General features: G+C 40.3%; 1 protein-coding gene across 1 annotated transcript in view; it reads left to right on the top strand.

Annotated features, from left to right (window-relative positions):
- LOC128664916 (inositol 1,4,5-trisphosphate receptor type 2) overlaps positions 1–22,065 on the top strand; it is a 693,905-nt gene that overhangs the window by 438,947 nt on the left and 232,893 nt on the right. The window contains exons 4-5 of the mRNA XM_053719708.1: positions 6,276–6,362; positions 7,452–7,610. Coding sequence (XP_053575683.1) covers positions 6,276–6,362; positions 7,452–7,610 — 246 coding nt within the window. The remainder of the gene's footprint in view (positions 1–6,275; positions 6,363–7,451; positions 7,611–22,065) is intronic.

The following is a 22,065-nucleotide window of genomic DNA, read 5'->3' as shown; positions in this document are numbered from 1 at the left end:
CGAAACTTCAAAGGTGGTCCCGCTACCTCCTCCCCTGCCACAAAGCAGGAGGGGAATTTTGCTCAATCCAAGTCTGTCTGGAGACCTAACCAGACCTGGAATAAAGGTAAACAGGCCAAGAAGCCCGCTGCTGCTACCAAGACAGCATGAAGGGGCAGCCCCCGATCCGGGACCGGATCTAGTGGGGGGCAGACTTTCTGTCTTCGCTCAGGCAAGAGACGTTCAGGATTCCTGGGCATTAGAAATTGTGACCCAGGTGTATCTTTTAGAATTCAAGGATTCTCCTCCAAAGGGGAGATTTCATCTTTCACGGTTGTCTGTAAACCAGACAAAAAGAGAGGCGTTCTTATGCTGTGTAAAAGACCTATATACTATGGGTGTAATCTGCCCAGTTCCAAAAGCAGAACAGGGGCAGGGGTTTTACTCCAATCTGTTCGTGGTTCCCAAAAAAGAGGGAACCTTCAGACCGATTTTAGATCTCAAGACCCTAAACAAATTTCTCAGAGTCCCATCCTTCAAGATGGAGACCATTCGGACTATTTTACCAATGATCCAGGAGGGTCAATATATGACCACCGTGGATTTGAAGGATGCGTATCTTCACATTCCTATCCACAAAGATCATCACCAGTTCCTCAGGTTCGACTTCCTGGACAAGCATTACCAGTTTGTGGCTCTTCCCTTCGGGTTGGCCACAGCTCCCAGAATTTTCACAAAAGTACTAGGGTCCCTTTTGGCGGTTCTAAGGCCGCGGGGCATAGCAGTGGCGCCTTATCTGGATGATATCTTAATTCAATCGTCAACTTACCAACTAGACAAATCTCACACGGACATCGTGTTGGCTTTTCTAAGATCTCACGGGTGGAAGGTGAACGTAAAGAAGAGTTCACTTATCCCTCTCACAAGAGTTCCATTCCTGGGAACTCTGATAGATTCGGTAGACATGAAAATTTTTCTGACGGAGGTCAGAAAATCAAAGATCTTATCCACCTGCCGAGCACTTCATTCCATTCCTCGGCCGTCAGTGGCTCAGTGTATGGAGGTAATTGGACTAATTGTAGCGGCAATGAACATAGTTCCGTTTGCTCGCTTGCATCTCAGACCACTGCAACTATGCATTCTCAGACAGTGGAATGGGGATTATGCAAATTTATCTCCTCAGATAAATCTGGATCAAGAGACCAGAGACTCTCTTCTTTGGTGGTTGTCACAGGATCATCTGTACCAGGGAATGTGTTTCAGCAGGCCAGCATGGGTCATAGTGACGACGGACGCCAGCCTATTGTGCTGGGTTGCAGTCTGGAATTCCCTGAAAGCACAGGGTGTGTGGACTCAGGAGGAGGCTCTCCTTCCAATAAATATTCTAGAACTGAGAGCAATATTCAACACGCTTCAGGCGTGGCCTCAGCTGGCTTCAGCCAGATTCATAAGATTCCAGTCGGACAATATCACGACTGTAGCATATATCAATCATCAGGGGGGAAGAAAGAGTTCTCTAGCGATGATAGAGGTTACCAAAATAATTTGATGGGCAGAGACTCACTCTTGATATCTATCAGCAATCTATATCCCAGGAGTGGAGAACTGGGAAGCTGATTTTCTAAGTCGTCAGACTTTTCATCCGGGGGAGTGGGAGCTCCATCCGGAGGTGTTTGCACAATTGATTCATCAATGGGGCACACCAGAATTGGATCTGATGGCATCTCGTCAGAATACCAAACTTCCTTGTTACGGGTCCAGATCAAGGGATCCCCAAGCAGTACTGATAGATGCTCTAGCAGTACCTTGGTCGTTCAACCTGGCTTATGTGTTTCCACCATTTCCTCTCCTTCCTTGTCTGATTGCCAGAATCAAACAGGAGAGGGCTTCAGTGATTTTGATAGCACCTGCGTGGCCACGCAGGACTTGGTATGCAGACCTGGTGGAAATGTCATCTCTACCACCGGGGACACTGCCACTGAGACAGGACCTTCTCATTCAAGGTCCATTCCAGCATCCAAATCTAGTCTCTCTGCTGCTGACTGCCTGGAGATTGAATGCTTGATTTTATCTAAGCGGGGATTCTCTGAGTCGGTCATAGATACCTTGATTCAGGCTCGAAAGCCTGTCTCTAGGAAAATTTACCATAAGATATGGCGTAAATATCTTTATTGGTGTGAATCCAAAGGCTACTCATGGAGTAAGATCAGGATTCCTAGGATTTTGTCTTTTCTCCAAGAAGGATTGGAGAAGGGGTTATCAGCTAGTTCCCTAAAGGGACAGAGATCTGCTTTATCAATTTTACTGCACAAGCATTTGGCAGATGTTCCAGACGTTCAGTCGTTCTGTTAGGCTTTAGTTAGAATCAAGCCTGTGTTTAAACCTGTTGCTCCGCCATGGAGTTTTAATTTAGTTCTTAAAGTTCTTCAAGGGGCTCCGTTTGAACCTATGCATTCCATAGATATTAAGCTTCTATCTTGGAAAGTTCTGTTTTTAGTTGCTATCTCTTCGGCTCGAAGAGTTTCTGAACTATCTGCATTGCAATGCGACTTGCCTTATCTTATTTTCCATTCCGATAAGGTGGTTTTGTGTACCAAACCTGGATTCCTTCCTAAGGTTGTTACTAATAAGAATAATAATCAGGAAATAGTTGTTCCTTCTCTGTGTCCTAACCCTTCTTCTAAGAAGGAGCGTCTGTTACACAACTTGGATGTGGTTCGTGCTTTGAAGTTTTAATTTCAAGCGACCAAAGATTTCCGTCAAACATCTTCTCTGTTTGTTGTCTATTCTGGAAAGCGTAGAGGTCAAAAGCTACGGCTACCTCTCTTTCTTTTTGGCTGAAAAGCATCATCCGGTTGGCATACGAGACTGCTGGACAGCAGCCTCCTGAAAGGATTACAGCCCACTCTACTAGAGCGGTGGCTTCCACATGGACTTTTAAAAACGATGCTTCTGTTGAACAGATTTGTAAGGCTGCGACTTGGTCTTCCCTTCATACCTTTTCCAAATTCTACAAATTTGATACTTTTGCTTCTTCGGAGGCTATTTTTGGGTGAAAAGTTCTTCAAGCAGTGGTGCCTTCTGTTTAGCCATCTGTCTTGTCCCTCCCATTCATCCGTGTCCTGTAGCTTTGGTATTGTATCCCACAAGTAAAGGATGAATCCGTTGGACTCGTCGTATCTTATAGAAGAAAAGTAAATTTATGCTTACCTGATAAATTGATTTCTTCTATGATACGACGAGTCCACGGCCCGCCCTGTCATTTTAAGACAGATTATATTTTTTGATTTAAAACTTCAGTCACCTCTGCACCTTTTTAGTTTCTCCTTTTTCTTCCTAATGACTTCGAATGACTGGGGGGTGGAGTCAAGGGAGGAGCTATATAGACAGCTCTGCTGCGGTGCTCTTTGCCACTTCCTGTTAGCAGGAGGATAATATCCCACAAGTAAAGGATGAATTCGTGGACTCGTATCATAGAAGAAATCAATTTATCAGGTAAGCATAAATTTACTTTTTCACATCTAACAGGAATCGGAAACCCCACAAACATCATGCTCATTAGAGACGCCTACAACTTACGCATGTGGACCCCTATCTTCTCTCTCCTTCGTTGCATCACTGTCCAAGTGCCCAAAGCAGGGCGGTCATGTGGATAGTGATGATGATGTCAGGGGGTAGTGGCTCACCACTGCATGCGAACAGAGAAGCAGCTGCTGAAGTCTATTTGAGAATGCCTCATACCCCTAGACCAATAAGCAAGTAGGATTATTCTTAGGTGGTTTAAAATGTATATAGCGCTTACGATAACCGTTATTAGTCAGTGTGAATGTGATAAACGTTATTGACCAGTGCACATGCAATGTGGAATTAATAAGGCAATTTTAACCCCTTAAGGACCGGGCAGTTTAGACTAAGACTTCCCCAAACGATCAGAGCATTTTTACAGCCCCTTTATGACATGCTTTTGTATTTGCTTTTCACAACAGGTGACGGAAAAGTTCATGTGGGTCATATATAACATTGTGCTCACTCCCAAGGACAGGAGTTATTTAAGAGTTAGCACAACATACTAAATGCAACTCAATAGATTTTATGTAGTCACAGTCATGTGATCAGGGGGCTGTCAGAAGATGCTTAGATATAAAGTAATAACAGAGGTAAAAAATGTATTAATATAACAGTGTTGGTTTTGCAAAATTGGGGAATGGGTAATAAAGGGATTATCTATATTTTAAAACAATAAAAAATCTATTGTAGACTGTCCCTTTAAACAGAAATAGAGCTTTGTTTTTTATTTTTTATTTACCTATCAAAACTATATATATTTTTTAGTTGACAACTCAAGGTATTGATCTAGGTCCATTTTGGATATTTCATGCCACCATTTCACCGCCAAATGCAATCAAATAAAAAAAAAGTTACTTTTTTCACAAACTTTTGGTTTCTCACTGAAATTATTTACAAACAGCGTGTGCAATTATGGCACAAATTATTGTAAAAGCTTCTCTGGGATCCCCTTTGTTCAGAAATAGCAGACATATATGGCTTTGGCGTTGCTTTTTGGTAATTAGAAGGCCGCTAAATGCAGCTGGGCACCACACGTGTATTATTTCCAGCAGTGAAAGGGGTTAATTAGGTAGCTTGTAGGGTTAATTTTAGCTTTAGTGTAGAGATCAGCCTCCCACCTGACACTTCCCACCCCATTATCCCTCCCTGATCCCTCTCAAACAGCCGCCCACCCGCCTCCCTCATAACCCTCCCACATCACCAATGATCGGCTGCACTCGTGGGGCATGCAGAAATAGCGCAATCTCGCTACTTTTAGCGAGATCGGGGCAGAGAGGTGTACAGGGTTCGGTGCTGGTCGTTAAGGGGTTAATATTTTTCTCTTTTGTATATGAATACTTAAAGGAATGTTGTACTGAAAACTTTGCTCTCATACATATAAAGTAGCAATATTTAAAGGGACACTAAACCCATTTTTTTCTTCTTTCATGATTCAGATAGAGCATGAGATTTTAAGCACCTTTCTAATTTACTTCTATTATCAAATTTTCTTCGTTCTCTTGGTAATCTTTTGTTGTAAAGTAGGAAGGTACACGTCTGAAGCTCTATATGGCAGCAGTTTTGCTAGAATGTTATTCATTTGTAAGAGCACTAGAGGGCAGTACTATTTCCTACCATGTAGTGCCACAGATGCTACCTAGGTATCTCTTTAACAAAGAATACCATGGGAACAAAGCAAATTTTACAATAGAAGCAAACTGGAAACGTTTAAAAAGTGCATGCTCTGTGTGAATCACAAACCCCTTTAAATGATATTTTTATATAATATATATACAAATCTATCGTCTGTCTGTCTATAAAACCGTGTTTAATCGCTGCTTATGACTTTGATGCAGACACTTTTTGAGAGTGATGTCACATTAAACTGGGATTTGACATTTGATCACAGGTCCATAACCATATGATTTATGGCCCAACGTCTTATACAGTAGTGACACGCCTGCTGCGCTTAAGGACCTAAGTAAGATAAGACGATCAGTCATTTGGCAGCCTCACAGTGTTTTATGGTGTGTGAGGGACCAGTGCTGATTTGTGACTTATACACCCATCTGTATGTTAGCAAACAAAATAACTGTGTATGTTATTACCTGCAGACATATAGAGTTGGGATTCACAAGATTTCACTTACTTTTCTCTTTACTGACCCTAGTATGTGTACCCCAAACATGTTAAACACATAGGTAAAGTCCCGTATACAGCTGGTGAGGCAGTCAAGTTGCACATACCTGTCAATCACTGATGACTTCCTGCTTCTGAGATGCAGTGCTTGCAGCTCCTGAGAGGGTCTAACTCTTTTGATAGGGCTAAACATATTGTTACCTAGGGTTATTAATGCAAACAGTACATGCTATAACAATTTAAAATATTTAGGGCTAGATTACAAGTGGAGTGATAATTTATCGCTCGCCCGCTGTCAAATGTACCCGTTTGCGGGTGCGTGATAAATAGTCTGCCATTACAAGTGCTACTGCAAGATTATGGCAGCAATTAGTCCTCCGAAAATTAACCAGAGATCAGATATCTGGTTAATTTTCAAAAAGTGCCCCAAATTAAAGTATATTTTATTTTTGTATTAGAAAAAGTAGCATTTAAAAAAAAAAAATAACTGCACAAAGCAGTTTTTAAGGTTTTAGATTTGCCGGTTGTGGGATGTTAGAAAAAAAAACAACGGCACTGAAAAGTCTCTGGTTAAGTCCTTTATGTTTATTTTGTGTTTATTTCTGTTCTAGCACGCGGCAGAGCTGGAACAGAAGCAAAATGAGTCAGAGAACAGAAAGCTGCTGGGAGAGATTGTCAAGTACAGCAATGTCATACAGGTAATGGTCACCTCATTTCCCTGCACACTATCACTTCCTGTAACTAGTTAGAAGGCTCTTTGTATACGGCATCAGTTGTCGGACATGGTTGGTAGCGACTGATGCAGCTGTGGTGATACCGCTCACACTATCATATTTGTGTATGGTCAAGAGGCTGAAATACAGGCACCTAACTGGGCTGTGCCTCTTGAACTACAGATAAACAACGCTTTGTTATTTATTGACACCACCTGGTCACCTGCACATCTCTAATAAGATTTATTTGCCTAGAGTTAGACAATCAGCAGGTGGTGTAGCAGATGCCATGGGATGTGCAGTGTCAACAACCCTTTTTTTTTATTTCACACCACCTTGAGCAACATGCCAGAGTTTGCCACGCTAGTCATTTCTGAACACCTATATATTTATCAGCTGTGATAGAATGCTCCATACACCATTACACATCTCTTTACTACACGGTCCTCAAGTTCCCCTAACAGGCCAGGTTTTTATTATAGCTGAACTAGAGTACAGGTGAAGTAAGCACCGTGGTTGAGAAACACTGCTTTAAAGGGATACTAAACTAAAAAAAAATGATTTCACGATAGAGCAGCAATTTTAACCAACTTTCTAATTTACTCCTATTATCATTTTTTCATAGTTTTCTTGCTATCTTTATTTAAAAAGCAGGAATGTAAAGCTTAGGAGCCGGCCTATTTTAGGTTCAGCACCCTGGATAGCACTTGCTTATTGGTGGTTACATTTAGCCACCAATAAGCAAGCATAACCCAAGTTCTGAACCAAAAATTGGCGGCTCCTAAGCTTTACATTCCTGCTTTTTAAACAAAAGATAGCAAGAGAGGAAAGAAAAATTATAATAGGAGTAAATTAGAAAGTTGCTTAAAATTGCTGCTTTTTCTGAATCATTAAAATAAAAGGGGTTAGTATCCCTTTAATATAGATAACTGTAATTAATATGTCATTACCTTTAAATGAGGTTATTATGTAAGGAAATGTGATTGTTTCTAACAAGTCTGATACAAGCTTGTAATTCCCTTTACTTGTGATGTACTGTGCACCTAATGCTGTATTTTCTCTCTGTATAAACAGTTACTGCACATTAAAAGCAATAAATACCTCACAGTTAACAAGAGGCTGCCCGCTCTCCTTGAGAAGAATGCAATGCGGGTGTCTTTGGACGCTGCTGGAAACGAAGGCTCATGGTTCTACATTCAGCCATTTTGGAAGCTTCGGAGCGAGGGTGACAACGTGCGTATTTGACCGTGGTGTAATACACAGTACTGACACGTTAACAAAGCAACGTGGCTCAGAGATAGATGAGTAACTATTGTCCCTGTGTAGTGATTTAACAGTACTGCACATAAGTGATAGGTTATTTGTTTATGGACTATGTGTACCGTCCCTTTATTTTCTCTTGTTAAGTGTAGTCAGTCCACGGGTCATCCATTACTTATGGGATTATATCTCTTCCCCAACAGGAAGTTGCAAGAGGATCACCCAAGCAGAGCTGCTATATAGCTCCTCCCCTCACATGTCATACCCAGTCATTCTCTTGCAACCTAACTTAAGATAGGTCGTTGTGAGAGGTCTGTGATGTTTTTAAACTTAGTTTATTTCTTCAATCAAAAGTTTGTTATTTTAAATGGCACCGGAGTGTGCTGTTTGTTCTCAGGCAGCATTAGAAGAAGAATCTGCCTGCGTTTTCTATGATCTTAGCAGACGTAACTAAGATCCACTGGCTTTTCTCATACATTCTGAGGAGTGAGGTAACTTCAGAAAAGGGGAATAGCATGCAGGGCCCCCCTGCAAACGAGGTATGTGCAGTAAATTATTTTTCTAAGGAATGGAATTGACTGAGAAAATACTGCTAATACCAATGTAATGTAAGTTCAGCCTTAAATGCAGTGATAGCGACTGGTATCAGGCTGATGTGTGTGTGTGTGTGTACACTGAAGTATTTTTCTAGGGAATGGAATTTGACTCAGAAAATACTGTTAATACTGAAGTAATGTATGAGCCTTCACTGCAGTGAATGCGACTGATAGCAGGCTTATTAATAACACTTCATAGCTTTTAAAATATATGTTCAAAACGTTTACTAGCATGTTAATCGTTTTTTGTGAGGTACTTGGTGATAAAACTTATTGGGGCATGATTTTTACCACATGGCTATCTTTGTTTTCTGCATAGAAACAGTTTCTGAGCTTCCCCACTGTTGTAATATGAGTGGGAGGGGCCTATTTTAGCGCTTTTTTGCGCAGTAAAATTTCAGTCACAATCTTCCTTCTTCATCCTCCATGATCCAGGACGTCTCTAGAGAGCTCAGGGGTCTTCAAATTTCGTTTTGAGTGAGGTAATCAGTCACAGCAGACCTGTGACAGTGTGTTTGACTGTGATAAAAACGTTAATTATATAATTGTTATCCGTTTTTGGGTATTAAGGGGTTAATCATCCATTTGCAAGTGGGTGCAATGTTCTGCTAACTTAATACATTTACTGTGAAAATTTGGTTGCTATAACTAATTTGGTTCATTGTTATTTCAACTGTGACAGCCTTTTGTGCTTCTTAAAGGCACAGTAGCGTTTTTTTATATTGCTTGTAAATTTATTTAGAAAAGTATTTCCAAGCTTGCTAGTCTCATTGCTAGTCTGTTTAAACATGCCTGACTCAGATGAATCTCTTTGTTCACTATGTTTAAAGGCCAATGTGGAGCCCAATAGAAATTTGTGTACTAATTGCATTGATGTCACTTTAAATAAAAGTCAATCTTTACATGTAAAGAAATTATCACCAGACAACGAGGGGGAAGTTATGCCGACTAACTCTCCTCACGTGTCAGTACCTTCGTCTCCCGCTCAGGAGGTGCGTGATATTGTGGCACCAACAGGGAGGCCCATACAAATCACTTTGCAAGACATGGCTACTGTTATGACAGAAGTATTATCTAAATTTCCAGAATTAAGAGGCAAGCGCGATTGCTCTGGGTTAAGGACAGAGCGCGCTGATGATGGGAGAGCCATGTCCGATACTGCGTCACAATTTGCAGAACATGAGGACGGAGAGCTTCATTCTGTGGGTGACGGATCTGATCCAGGAAGACTGGATTCAGAGATTTCTAATTTTAAATTTAAGCTTGAGAACCTCCGCGTATTGCTAGGGGAGGTATTAGCGGCTCTGAATGATTGTAACACGGTTGCAATTCCAGAGAAATTATGTAGGCTGGATAAATAGTATGCGGTACCGGTGTGTACTGACGTTTTTCCTATACCTAAGAGGCTTACAGAAATTATTAGCAAGGAGTGGGATAGACCCGGTGTGCCTTTTTCCCCCCCTCCTATATTTAGGAAAATGTTTCCAATAGACGCCACCACACGGGACTTATGGCAGACGGTCCCTAAGGTGGAGGGAGCAGTTTCTACTTTGGCTAAGCGTACCACTATCCCGGTGGAGGATAGTTGTGCCTTTTCAGATCCAATGGATAAAAAAATAGAGGGTTACCTTAAGAAAATGTTTGTTCAACAAGGTTTTATCTTACAGCCCCTTGCATGCATTGCGCCTGTCACTGCTGCGGCGGCATTCTGGTTTGAGTCTCTGGAGGAGGCCATTCGCACAGCTCCATTGGATGAAATTATGAACAAGCTTAAAGCACTTAAGCTATCTAACGCATTTGTTTCTGATGCCGTCGTACATTTAACCAAACTTACGGCTAAGAACTCTGGATTCGCCATCCAAGCGCGCAGAGCGCTGTGGCTTAAATCATGGTCAGCTGATGTCACTTCTAAATCTAAATTGCTTAATATTCCTTTCAAAGGGCAGACCTTATTCGGGCCCGGCTTGAAAGAAATTATCACTGACATTACGGGAGGTAAGGGCCATGCTCTGCCTCAGGACAGGGCCAAATCAAAGGCCAAACAGTCTAATTTTCGTGCCTTTCGTAACTTCAAGGCAGGAGCAGCATCAACTTCCTCCGCTCAAAAACAGGAAGGAGCTGTTGCTCGTTACAGACAGGGCTGGAAAGCTAACCAGTCCTGGAACAAGGGCAAGCAGGCCAGAAAACCTGCTGCTGCCCCTAAGACAGCATGAAGAGAGGGCCCCCTATCCGGAAACGGATCTAGTGGGGGGCAGACTTTCTCTCTTTGCCCAGGCTTGGGCAAGAGATGTCCAGGATCCCTGGGCGTTGGAGATCATATCTCAGGGATATCTTCTGGACTTCAAAGCTTCTCCTCCACAAGGGAGATTTCATCTTTCAAGGTTATCAGCAAACCAAATAAAGAAAGAGGCGTTTCTACGCTGTGTACAAGACCTCTTACTAATGGGGGTAATCCACCCAGTTCCGTGGACGGAACACGGGCAAGGATTCTATTCAAATCTATTTGTGGTTCCCAAGAAAGAGGGAACCTTCAGACCAATCTTGGACTTAAAGATCCTAAACAAATTCCTAAGAGTTCCATCATTCAAAATGGAAACTATTCGAACCATCCTACCCATGATCCAAGAGGGTCAGTACATGACCACAGTGGACTTAAAGGATGCCTACCTTCACATACCGATTCACAAGGATCATTACCGGTACTTAAGATTTGCCTTCCTAGACAGGCATTACCAGTTTGTAGCTCTTCCCTTCGGGTTAGCTACGGCCCCAAGAATCTTTACAAAGGTTCTGGGCTCACTTCTGGCGGTACTAAGACCGCGAGGCATAGCGGTGGCTCCTTACCTAGACGACATTCTGATACAAGCGTCAAGTTTTCAAACTGCCAAGTCTCATACAGAGATAGTTCTGGCATTTCTGAGGTCGCATGGGTGGAAGGTGAACGTGGAAAAGAGTTCTCTATTGCCACTTACAAGGGTTCCCTTCCTAGGGACTCTTATAGATTCTGTAGAGATGAGAATTTACCTTACGGAGGCCAGGTTATCAAAACTTCTAAATGCTTGCCGTGCCCTTCATTCCATTCCACACCCGTCAGTGGCTCTGTGCATGGAGGTAGTCGGCTTAATGGTAGCGGCAATGGACATAGTACCATTTGCGCGCCTACATCTCAGACCGCTGCAATTGTGCATGCTAAGTCAGTGGAATGGGGATTACTCAGATTTGTCCCCTCTGCTAAATCTGGATCAAGAGACCAGAGATTCTCTTCTATGGTGGCTTTCTCGGCCCCATCTGTCCAAAGGGATGACCTTCCGCAGGCCAGATTGGACGATTGTAACAACAGATGCCAGCCTTCTAGGTTGGGGCACAGTCTGGAATTCCCTGAAGGCTCAGGGATCATGGAATCAGGAGGAGAAACTCCTCCCAATAAATATTCTGGAGTTAAGAGCAATATTCAATGCTCTTCTAGCTTGGCCTCAGTTAGCAACTCTGAGGTTCCTCAGATTTCAGTCGGACAACATCACGACTGTGGCTTACATCAACCATCAAGGGGGAACCAGGAGTTCCCTAGCAATGTTGGAAGTCTCAAAGATAATTCGCTGGGCAGAGTCTCAATCTTGCCACCTGTCAGCGATCTACATCCCAGGCGTGGAGAACTGGGAGGCGGATTTTCTAAGTCGCCAGATTTTTCATCCGGGGGAGTGGGAACTTCATCCGGAGGTCTTCGCTCAACTGATTCATTGTTGGGGCAAACCAGATCTGGATCTCATGGCGTCTCGCCAGAACGCCAAGCTTCCTTGTTACGGATCCAGGTCCAGGGACCCGGGAGCGGTGCTGATAGATGCTCTGACAGCACATTGGGTCTTCAACATGGCTTATGTGTTTCCACCATTTCCGATGCTTCCTCGATTGATTGCCAAGATCAAACAGGAGAGAGCATCAGTGATTCTGATAGCGCCTGCGTGGCCACGCAGGACCTGGTATGCAGACCTAGTGGACATGTCGTCCTGTCCACCATGGTCTCTGCCTCTGAGGCAGGACCTTCTAATTCAGGGTCCTTTCAACCATCCAAATCTAATTTCTCTGAGGCTGACTGCATGGAGATTGAACGCTTGATTTTAGCGTGGCTTCTCGGAGTCGGTTATTGATACCTTAATACAGGCTAGGAAACCTGTTACCAGAAGAATTTACCATAAGATATGGCGTAAATATTTATTTTGGTGCGAATCCAAGAGTTACTCATGGAGTAAGGTTAGGATTCCTAGGATATTGTCTTTTCTACAAGAGGGTTTAGAAAAGGGCTCATCTGCTAGTTCGTTAAAGGGACAGATTTCTGCTCTGTCTATTCTTCTGCACAAACGTCTGGCAGAAGTTCCAGACGTTCAGGCTTTTTGTCAGGCTTTGGCTAGGATTAAGCCTGTGTTTAAGACTGTTGCTCCGCCGTGGAGCTTAAACTTAGTTCTTAACGTTCTGCAAGGCGTTCCGTTTGAACCCCTTCATTCCGTTGATATCAAGCTGTTATCTTGGAAAGTTCTGTTTTTGATGGCTATCCGCCCTGCATTGTGATTCTCCTTATCTGATTTTTCATTCAGACAAGGTAGTTCTGTGTACTAAACCCGGGTTTTTACCTAAGGTAGTTTCTAACAGGAATATCAATCAAGAAATTGTTGTTCCATCATTGTGTCCTAACCCTTCTTCAAAGAAGGAACGACTTTTGCATAATCTGGACGTAGTCCGTGCCCTGAAGTTCTATTTGCAGGCAACTAAAGATTTTCGTCAAACTTCTTCCCTGTTTGTCGTTTACTCTGGACAGAGGAGAGGTCAAAAAGCTTCGGCTACCTCTCTCTCTTTTTGGCTTCGTAGCATAATACGTTTAGCCTATGAGACTGCTGGACAGCAGCCTCCTGAAAGGATTACAGCTCATTCTACTAGAGCTGTGGCTTCCACCTGGGCCTTTAAAAATGAGGCCTCTGTTGAACAGATTTGCAAGGCTGCAACTTGGTCTTCACTTCACACTTTTTCAAAATTTTACAAATTTGACACTTTTGCTTCTTCGGAGGCTGTTTTTGGGAGAAAGGTTCTACAGGCAGTGGTTCCTTCCGTTTAAAGTTCCTGCCTTGTCCCTCCCATCATCCGTGTACTTTTAGTTTTGGTATTGGTATCCCATAAGTAATGGATGACCCGTGGACTGACTACACTTAACAAGAGAAAACATAATTTATGCTTACCTGATAAATTTATTTATCTTGTAGTGTAGTCAGTCCACGGCCCGCCCTGTCTTTTACGGCAGTTCTAAATTTTAATTAAACTCCAGTCACCACTGCACCCTATGGTTTCTCCTTTCTCGTCTTGTTTCGGTCGAATGACTGGATATGACATGTGAGGGGAGGAGCTATATAGCAGCTCTGCTTGGGTGATCCTCTTGCAACTTCCTGTTGGGGAAGAGATATAATCCCATAAGTAATGGATGACCCGTGGACTGACTACACTACAAGAGAAATAAATTTATCAGGTAAGCATAAATTATGTTTTTTTCACAAATTAAAGGGACATGGAAAATAATAAAAAGTTAAATTATGCACAGTAAAAAGTGCTTTGCCGTATAATTTTATGAATTATTTTGCTTCCTTTTGATTTAAAGGGACACTGTACCCAAAAAAATTCTTTTGTAATTCAAAAAGAACATGCAATTTTAAGCAACTTTCTAATTTACTCCTATTATCAATTTTTCTTTGTTCTCTTGCTATTGTTTTTTGAAAAAGAAGACATCAAAGCTTGTTTTGGGTTCAGTAGTCTGGACATCACTTTTTTATTGGTGAATGAATTTATCCACCAATCAGCAAGGACAACCCAGGTTGTTCATCAAAAATGGGCCGGCATCTAAACTTAGATTTTTGCATTTCAAATAAAGATACCAAGAGAATGAAGAAAATTTGATAAAAGGCGTAAATTAGAAAGTTGCTTAAAATGTCATTAAATGTCTCGCTCTGAATTACGAAAGAAAAAATTTGGGTACAGTGTCCCTTTAATGTAACTCTGAAAATTGTGGGCTGAATTACAAATGGAGCTCTAAAGATGCAACAGAGTCTATCGCAGGGAATACCGCACAATTTGGATGGTTAATAATTTTAACTATTGTATCTTCAGGCGGCTGAAACTGTAATGGATAGTGGAGGGAGCACTATTAGATCACTTATTGCGTTTGTATTACACATGGTGGGTTTAGTGTTGCACTTGAACATAATTCAAAATACTGCTGTAAAATGTAGCACTTTCTGATACCTGAAGTTAACATTATTATTAATAGTATAGCACAGAACTAGATAAAGAGTTCTACTACTTGTGCGAGTGCTTGTGCATTTGCTTAGTGCTTGAGCGATATTCAACATGAATTTTACTAAAAGCCCCATATAAGTCTGTTATTGGAAGGATTTAGAGCACCTGCACTGTTTGCCATGATTAGCGCACCCTAGACCAGGGTTCTTCAAACCACAGGTCGGGACCCAGTACTGGGTCGCAACACCATGTTTACTGGGTTGCGACTTGTGCGTGTGTTGTAGTAAAGTGTGTGTGGTGTGTTTGCATGAGAGTGTGTTTGGTTTGTGTTGTAGGAGAGTGTGTTTGGTTTGTGTTGTATGAGAGTGTGTGTGTTGTATGAGAGTGTGTGTGTGTGTGTGTTGTATGAGTGTGTGTGTGTGTGTTGTATGAGTGTGTGTGTGTGTTGTATGAGTGTGTGTGTGTGTTGTATGAGAGTGTGTGTGTGTGTTGTATGAGAGTGTGTGTGTGTGTTGTATGACGGTGTGTGTGTGTGTTGTATGAGTGTGTGTGTGTGTTGTATGAGAGTGTGTGTGTGTGTTGTATGAGAGTGTGTGTGTGTGTTGTATGACAGTGTGTGTGTGTGTTGTATGAGTGTGTGTGTGTGTTGTATGAGTGTGTGTGTGTGTTGTATGAGAGTGTGTGTGTTGTATGAGAGTGTGTGTGTGTTGTATGAGAGTGTGTGTGTTTGTTGTATGAGAGTGTGTGTGTGTTTGTTGTATGAGAGTGTGTGTGTGTGTTGTATGAGAGTGTGTGTGTGTGTTGTATGAGAGTGTGTGTGTGTGTGTTGTATGAGAGTGTGTGTGTGGTGTGTGAGGGTGTGTGTTGTATGAGAGGGTGTGTGTGTGGTGTGTTGTATGAGAGGGTGTGTGTGTTGTGTGTGTGGTTTGTGTTGTATGAGAGTGTGTGGTTTGTGTTGTGGGTGTGTTGTATGAATTTAAGTGTGGGGTATGAATATGTGTGTGTAATCACCTTTTACAACACTATCAAGTTTGACTACAATCGAGAATAAATTATGCACACATTTTAGTCACTTGTCAAAAAATTGCATTTATCTTGTATATTCAGAAATGTTCAGACTAAACATAAAATAGGGTCGCGAAGGTGTGTGCTATCATGGCACTGGGTCTTGGGAAATAAAGATTGAAGAACCCTGCCCTAGACTATCACTCGAGCGATATAAAATACATTTGGACTTATAATATGAGAGCAGTAATAGAAGAGCGATTGATTGAGCTTGAGCAATGTTAACGCACAATAGTGCTAATATTCACTTGTAATGTAGAATGTCTGAGAATCTGAAATACACACAGCAGACTTCACAAGCCTGACCCTGCGACATATCTGTCCCTAAGCAGCTTCTGCAGAGATAGTAAATTACATGCGGCAAAACAATGTGTGTTCTGCTAACAGAATGGCAGTGGCAAGCCTTGTATATTCCAGTGACCGGTTAGGACAGTGGGATGGAGTTTGGTCGCTAAAATGATAACCTCGGGGTAAATTATAAATCTTTAGCTTCTCAAATTATTTATCTAGACCTCCCCCCTTATACTTTAATGTAGTAATTTGTAAAATCATTATATAAACTTTTCTAAAGGATTGTGACTGACCCCATAGTATGTTAATATGTAATTAAAATTTATTTTATGCCTCTTTAAAAGGACATCAAAGTAAAAAATAAATATTTAAGGATCAGAGCAGCAAATTTATTTTGTTCTCTTTTGTTTCCTTTGTTGAAAAACATACCTAGATAGGCTCAGGAACAGTAATGTACTACTAGAAACTAGCTGGTAAATGGTGGCTGCACACATATGCCTCTTAACATTGGCTCATCAGATGTGTTTAGCTAGCTCCCAGTAGTGTATTTCTGCTCTGATGCTTTAATTATGTATTTATCCATTTGCAGGAGTTAAACAACCAATGACTGATTCTATAAAGCTATTTGGGCTTGTGAGATTCTATTAATCTCTCTAGGCTTATGATATTCTATAAAGCTCTCTGGGCTTGTGAGATTCTATAAAGCTCTCTGGGCTTTTGAGATTCTATAAAGCTCTCTGGGCTTTTGAGATTCTATAAAGCTCTCTGGGCTTGTGAGATTCTATAAAGCTCTCTGGGCTTGTGAGATTCTTTAAAGCTCTCTGGGCTTGTGAGATTCTATAAAGCTCTCTGGGCTTGTGAGATTCTATAAAGCTCTCTGGGCTTGTGAGATTCAACGACAACTAAAGTTCTCCGCTGTGGTGAGAGGACTGAGGTCCCTGAAAGAATTTTAAAAAGACAAATGTTAGCGGTTTATCTGGCTTTGAAGAAGTGATGCACCCTACACTATATAATGCTTAAAAAAAGATTTTCTGTGATCTCTCTTCAGGCTGGCAAGTTGTTGATCATCAGGTCTATAATTCAATTATTTATTTCTGCGCACATATACAGTGGGACCTCGGTTTACAAACGACTCGGTATACGAAATTTCGGTTTACGAATTCAAAATCTTGAAAAAAATTGTCTCGGTTTAAGAATTTTTTTCGCAATACGAAACAAATGTTCCGGATTTGCCCCTCGGTTTACGAATTTTTTTTGCAATACGAAACAAGTGTCCCGGTTTGCCCCTGCATACTGAAGTGTGGGTAGCAGTTGGAGAGGTTTTGGAGCCATTTGCAGCAAGTTGTTGAGCCTTTTGGAGCCATTTGCAGCAAGTTGTTGAGCCCTTTGGAGCCATTTGCAGCAAGTTGTGGAGCCTTTTGGAGCCATTGGAGCCATTTGCAGCATATTTTGGAGCCTTTTGGAGCCATTGGAGCCTTTTGCAGCAGGTTTTGTAGACTTTATTTGACTTTTTCTCTCACCTCCGGAACGCATTAATTGGTTTTCAATGCATTCCTATGGGAAACCGTGTTTCGGTTTACGAATTTTTCGCAATACGAAACGTCCCAGAGAACGAATTAAATTCGTAAACCGAGGTCCCACTGTATATATATTTTACTTTAGTATTGCTCATAAGCCTAAGACCTTTCCGTCTATGACTCATTCTCTATTGCTTTTGAGTGGGAGGGAGGGAGGAGGGAGAAAAGAAAAGAAGAAAAAAAAAAAAAGGCAGGAATGCCTGAAGTATAACAGTTTCACTTCTTTCCCCGCTTCTTCCTTCCTACCAAATCCCTAGTAGGACTATCTCAGTATTTCTGAAAGGAAAAATAAGATGTTCTCTCTCAATTACAGGAAAACTCTTAACAAATGGTGCCCATTTTTTAAAGAACATAAGGATGTCTCGCTCAATATTCATATCTATGTTATGTTGTTCTAATATATATTGTTTTTTCATATAATTTTTAACCTCTACTAAATTAGGAGTATCTGGTACCTTCCATTTCCTAAATATCAAATGTCTAACTGCAAGAATAATTACGTTAATTAACTTCTTGTGTTGAGAATTTTGTAATTCATCCCAAAAAAATACTATCTGTATTAAACTAAGGTTTCCAATAGGTAACTTCAGAGATTTGGAGGCCCAAAAATCAACTTTCTGCCAAAGTTGACAGATTTTGGGACACTCCCATATCATATGAATCAAATTAGCCCTTGGGTAGGAGCATTTTGGACACAGCTTAAATGTTGAATTACCCCATCTATACCCTTTTTCCGGAGTGTAATAGGTTCTATATAGCAGTTTTACATGGGATTCAATCCAAGTTGAAGATAACATACTTTGAGAGACCAATTCTATGGATCTCGTTATGTGGGATATGCTTATATCTACACCGGAAGTTAATTTATTCCAATACTGGGATATCTCTCTTAGGTTTGAATCATTTAATCTGGAGGTTATTATTTGATATCCTGTAGATATTGAAAAAAATCAATTTTTAACCAACACAATCCAAGTCTCCCCAACTCCAGCTCCACTCATATTCCTTGATTAACGTATAAGCGTAGTGTCTAATTTGTAAGTATGCATAGAAATCTTTGTTCTCCAGTTTAAACTGCTGCCTCGGTGTACTAAATGTCTTAATTGAAAAATTCTCTACATCTAATATCTGCGCAATCCTATATAAGCCTAGATCTTTCCATGTCTGAAAAACGTTTGATTGAGTACCACCTTGGAACTCTGGGTTTCCGAGAATCGTTTGGTACCTAGAAATATTAGATTGAAGCCCTAACAATGTAAGGATCTTACGCCACACTATTATAGGCGTATATATAGACTTAAAGGGACATGCCACCCACATTTTTTCTTTTATGATTTATAAAGAGAATGCAATTTTAAACATCTTTCTAATTTACTTATATTATCTAATTTGTTTTATTCTCTTAATATTCTTTGATGAAAAGCATATCTAGATATGCTCTTTAGCTGCTGATTGGTTGCTGCACATAGAAGCCTTGTGTGATTGGCTCACCATGTGCATTGCTTTTTCTTCAACTAAAAAAATTGAAAAAATTAAGCAAAATAAATAATGGAAGTAAATTGTAATGTTGTTTAAATTTCTATTCTCTATCTGAATCATGAAAGAAAGATTTTGGGTTTAGTGGCCCTTTAAGTTGCTTGATTTTTGTTGGTGATTTACTAGGCTCACAATGTACTAAAGATACTGGCACATAAGGTTAAGTCATGTTATTCTCAAGAGTGTTATTAGTTACATAGTCTGCGGTCGTTATCCAATCGAGCGCTATCCTGGCCAAAAATACCAAATTGTATATTCGGATATCAGGGAGTGCCAAACCTTTTAGTTATACAAAGTTTTTTAAGTGAAATTCTAGGTTTCTTACTCTGCCATATAAACCTTCGGATTGAGAGTGTTTTGGAGAGCATATAACATCTTAGGCAGAAGTATCATTTTAAATATAGCTATTCGTCCTGATATTGATAACAGGAAGTTTTGCCAATTTCTCATATTCTCTTTAACTTTGTCAAGTATTGGAGAGATGTTAACTCTTAGGTTGTCGAGATATAACGATTCCAAAATATTTGAAGGAGTTTGATGCAAGTCTAAATGGAGTCTCAATCCTAGCATCCCCTTCTTCCCTAATCCAGAAAATCTCCGATTTCGAGACGTTAACCCTGTAGCCAGAAAAGGACCCATATGAATCAATAATTGACAATACTTTTGGGATATTTCTCTTAATGTTAGAAACATAAAGAAGAATATTGTCTGCATATAACGTAATTTTCATTTCTTGTGCTCCTATTCTAATGCCCTCTATATATTGGCATATCATAATAGCCAGTGATTCAATCAATATATTGAATAGAAATGGGGATAAAGGGCAGCCTTGACGTGTGCCTCTTCTGAGGCAAATAGGTGAAATATTATTATTTACAATTATTTTTGTAGTAGGTGATTTATATAAATTGCTTATGAAACTAACAAAATTGTCTTTAAACCCAAATTTGGATAAAGAAAACACTAAATATTCATAATTTATTGAATCAAATGCTTTTTCTGCATTGATTGAAATAAGCGCAGGGTCTACTAAGTTACTCTTATCTTGTGTAGGGGATCCTTTTAGCGAGTTATAATAATCTATTACCAAAAAAATTTCCCTTATCTTGGCCGCAGAATTTCTTTCGTACATGAAGCCTGCTTGGTCTTCATGTATTATGGTGGGTAAAACCCTTTGTAACCGGTTGGCAAGTATAGAAGTGAGCAATTTATAGTCTGAGTTTAATAGGGCTATAGGGCGGTAGGATTCTTTTTTGGTGGGGTCCCTTCCTGGCTTCAGGATCAACGTTGTGAGTGAAGCAGTAAAGCAAGAAGGAATTGGTTTATTTTCTTTATAAAAATAATTAAATAAATTCTTAAGATAAGGTGTAATGTTATGGGCCAAAATTTTATAAAATTCATTAGGAACTGCATCTGGTCCAGGTGCTTTATTTTTTTACTAATTTCTTAATGGCTTTATCAATTTCAATATCAGAAATTGGAGCATTCATATTAGCGCACACTTCATAGGATATAACTGGATTCCTAATCTTATCCCAAAATTCTCTTCTATGCTGATTGTTAGAATCTTCAAATGCATATAAGTTATTGTAATACTTTGTGAACACTTGGAGTATTTCTTCTGGCGTTGTGACCATTACAACTTCATCCTGTATACTCTCCATAACTGTGGTTCTCTTATCGTTCTTGACTAGTACTGCTAATAATTTGCCAGATTTATTCCCATGTTTATAGAATTTGGCCTGTAACCTAATCTCATCTTGAGTTGACTTGTAAATTAATAATGTGTCTCTCGCCTTTTTTGCTCTGGTATAAGTTTCCCAATTCTCAGGTGATCTTACTAACAGATATCGATTATATGCGTTGGAGAGACAACTTAGGACTTCCTGTTCTCTTTTTTTAGTTTTTCTCCTTAACGCTATAATATATATAAGAAGTGATTTCCCCTCTTAAGACCGCCTTTGCTGTCTCCCACTTGAGCACTTCTAATTAGCTCTTTTTTGTTGTGACCAATCAGAGTCTAGATATAAATGATCTCCTGCACTGATCTGGACAATGTGTGCAGTTCACTCCCCTGTCTCTTTGGGTCAGTGACATAAGCACAGCTGTCAGAGGTATTTTACAGCCAAAGCTGACAAAATTAATAATGTACCTTATTTTCCTCAAATAAACATTTTCTGGGAGATTCCATTTTGAGTTGAAATTGCTAACTCACTTTTTTCTTGTAACTATAAATGCATATGGTTCCTGTTAGTGCATGAAATATGATTCATACAAATATCTTAATATACAGGAAGCTTTGAAATTGCACTGTCGAGTGGGATTCGAGCTAAAAATGTGATTGCGTTCTATCATTAACGGGACAATAAAGCCAAAATGAAACTTGTGTACTGGTCAATGACATAATTGTCCAATTTACCCTAATATTAATGTTGCCCAGTTCTCTTGGCATCCTTTTGTTAAAGAGTAATCCTAGGTGAGCTCTGGAGCGTGCACATGTCTTTAGACTTCTGGCAGCAGTGCTTGCAACAGTGTTTATAGCAATGTTCTTCATAATTGGAAATACTGCTGTTATCGAGTGCTAAAGACTTGCATGCTCCTGAGATCCTATTAACCTACTTAGGTTACTCGTCAGCAAAGGATACCAAGAGAATAATGGAAATTTGATATTATTAGTACATTGAAAAGTTGTTTAACCATGCGTGTTTTGTCTTAATCATGTAAGATTAAAGAGAAGGCTAGTCAAAAATAAATTTTCATGATTCAGATAGGGCATGTCATTTTAAACAACTTTCCAATTTACTTTTATCATCAATTTTGCTTTGTTCTCTTGGTTTTCTTAGTTTAAAGCTAAACCTAGGAGGCTCATATGCTAATTTCTTAGCCCTTGAAGGCCGCTTCTTATCTGAATGCAGTTTACCGTTTTTCACAACTAGAGGGCGTTAGTTCATGTATGCCAAATAGATAACATTGTGCTCACGCCCGTGGAGTTACCTAGGAGTGATTGTCTGAAATGCAAGTCTGTCAAAAGAACTGAAATAAGGGGGCAGTTTGCTGAGGCTTAGATACAAGGTAATCACAGAGGTAAAA

This window comes from Bombina bombina, chromosome 6, assembly GCF_027579735.1.
Source record: "Bombina bombina isolate aBomBom1 chromosome 6, aBomBom1.pri, whole genome shotgun sequence".
Classification (NCBI taxonomy): domain Eukaryota; kingdom Metazoa; phylum Chordata; class Amphibia; order Anura; family Bombinatoridae; genus Bombina; species Bombina bombina.
This window is presented reverse-complemented; position numbering and strand designations above follow the sequence as displayed.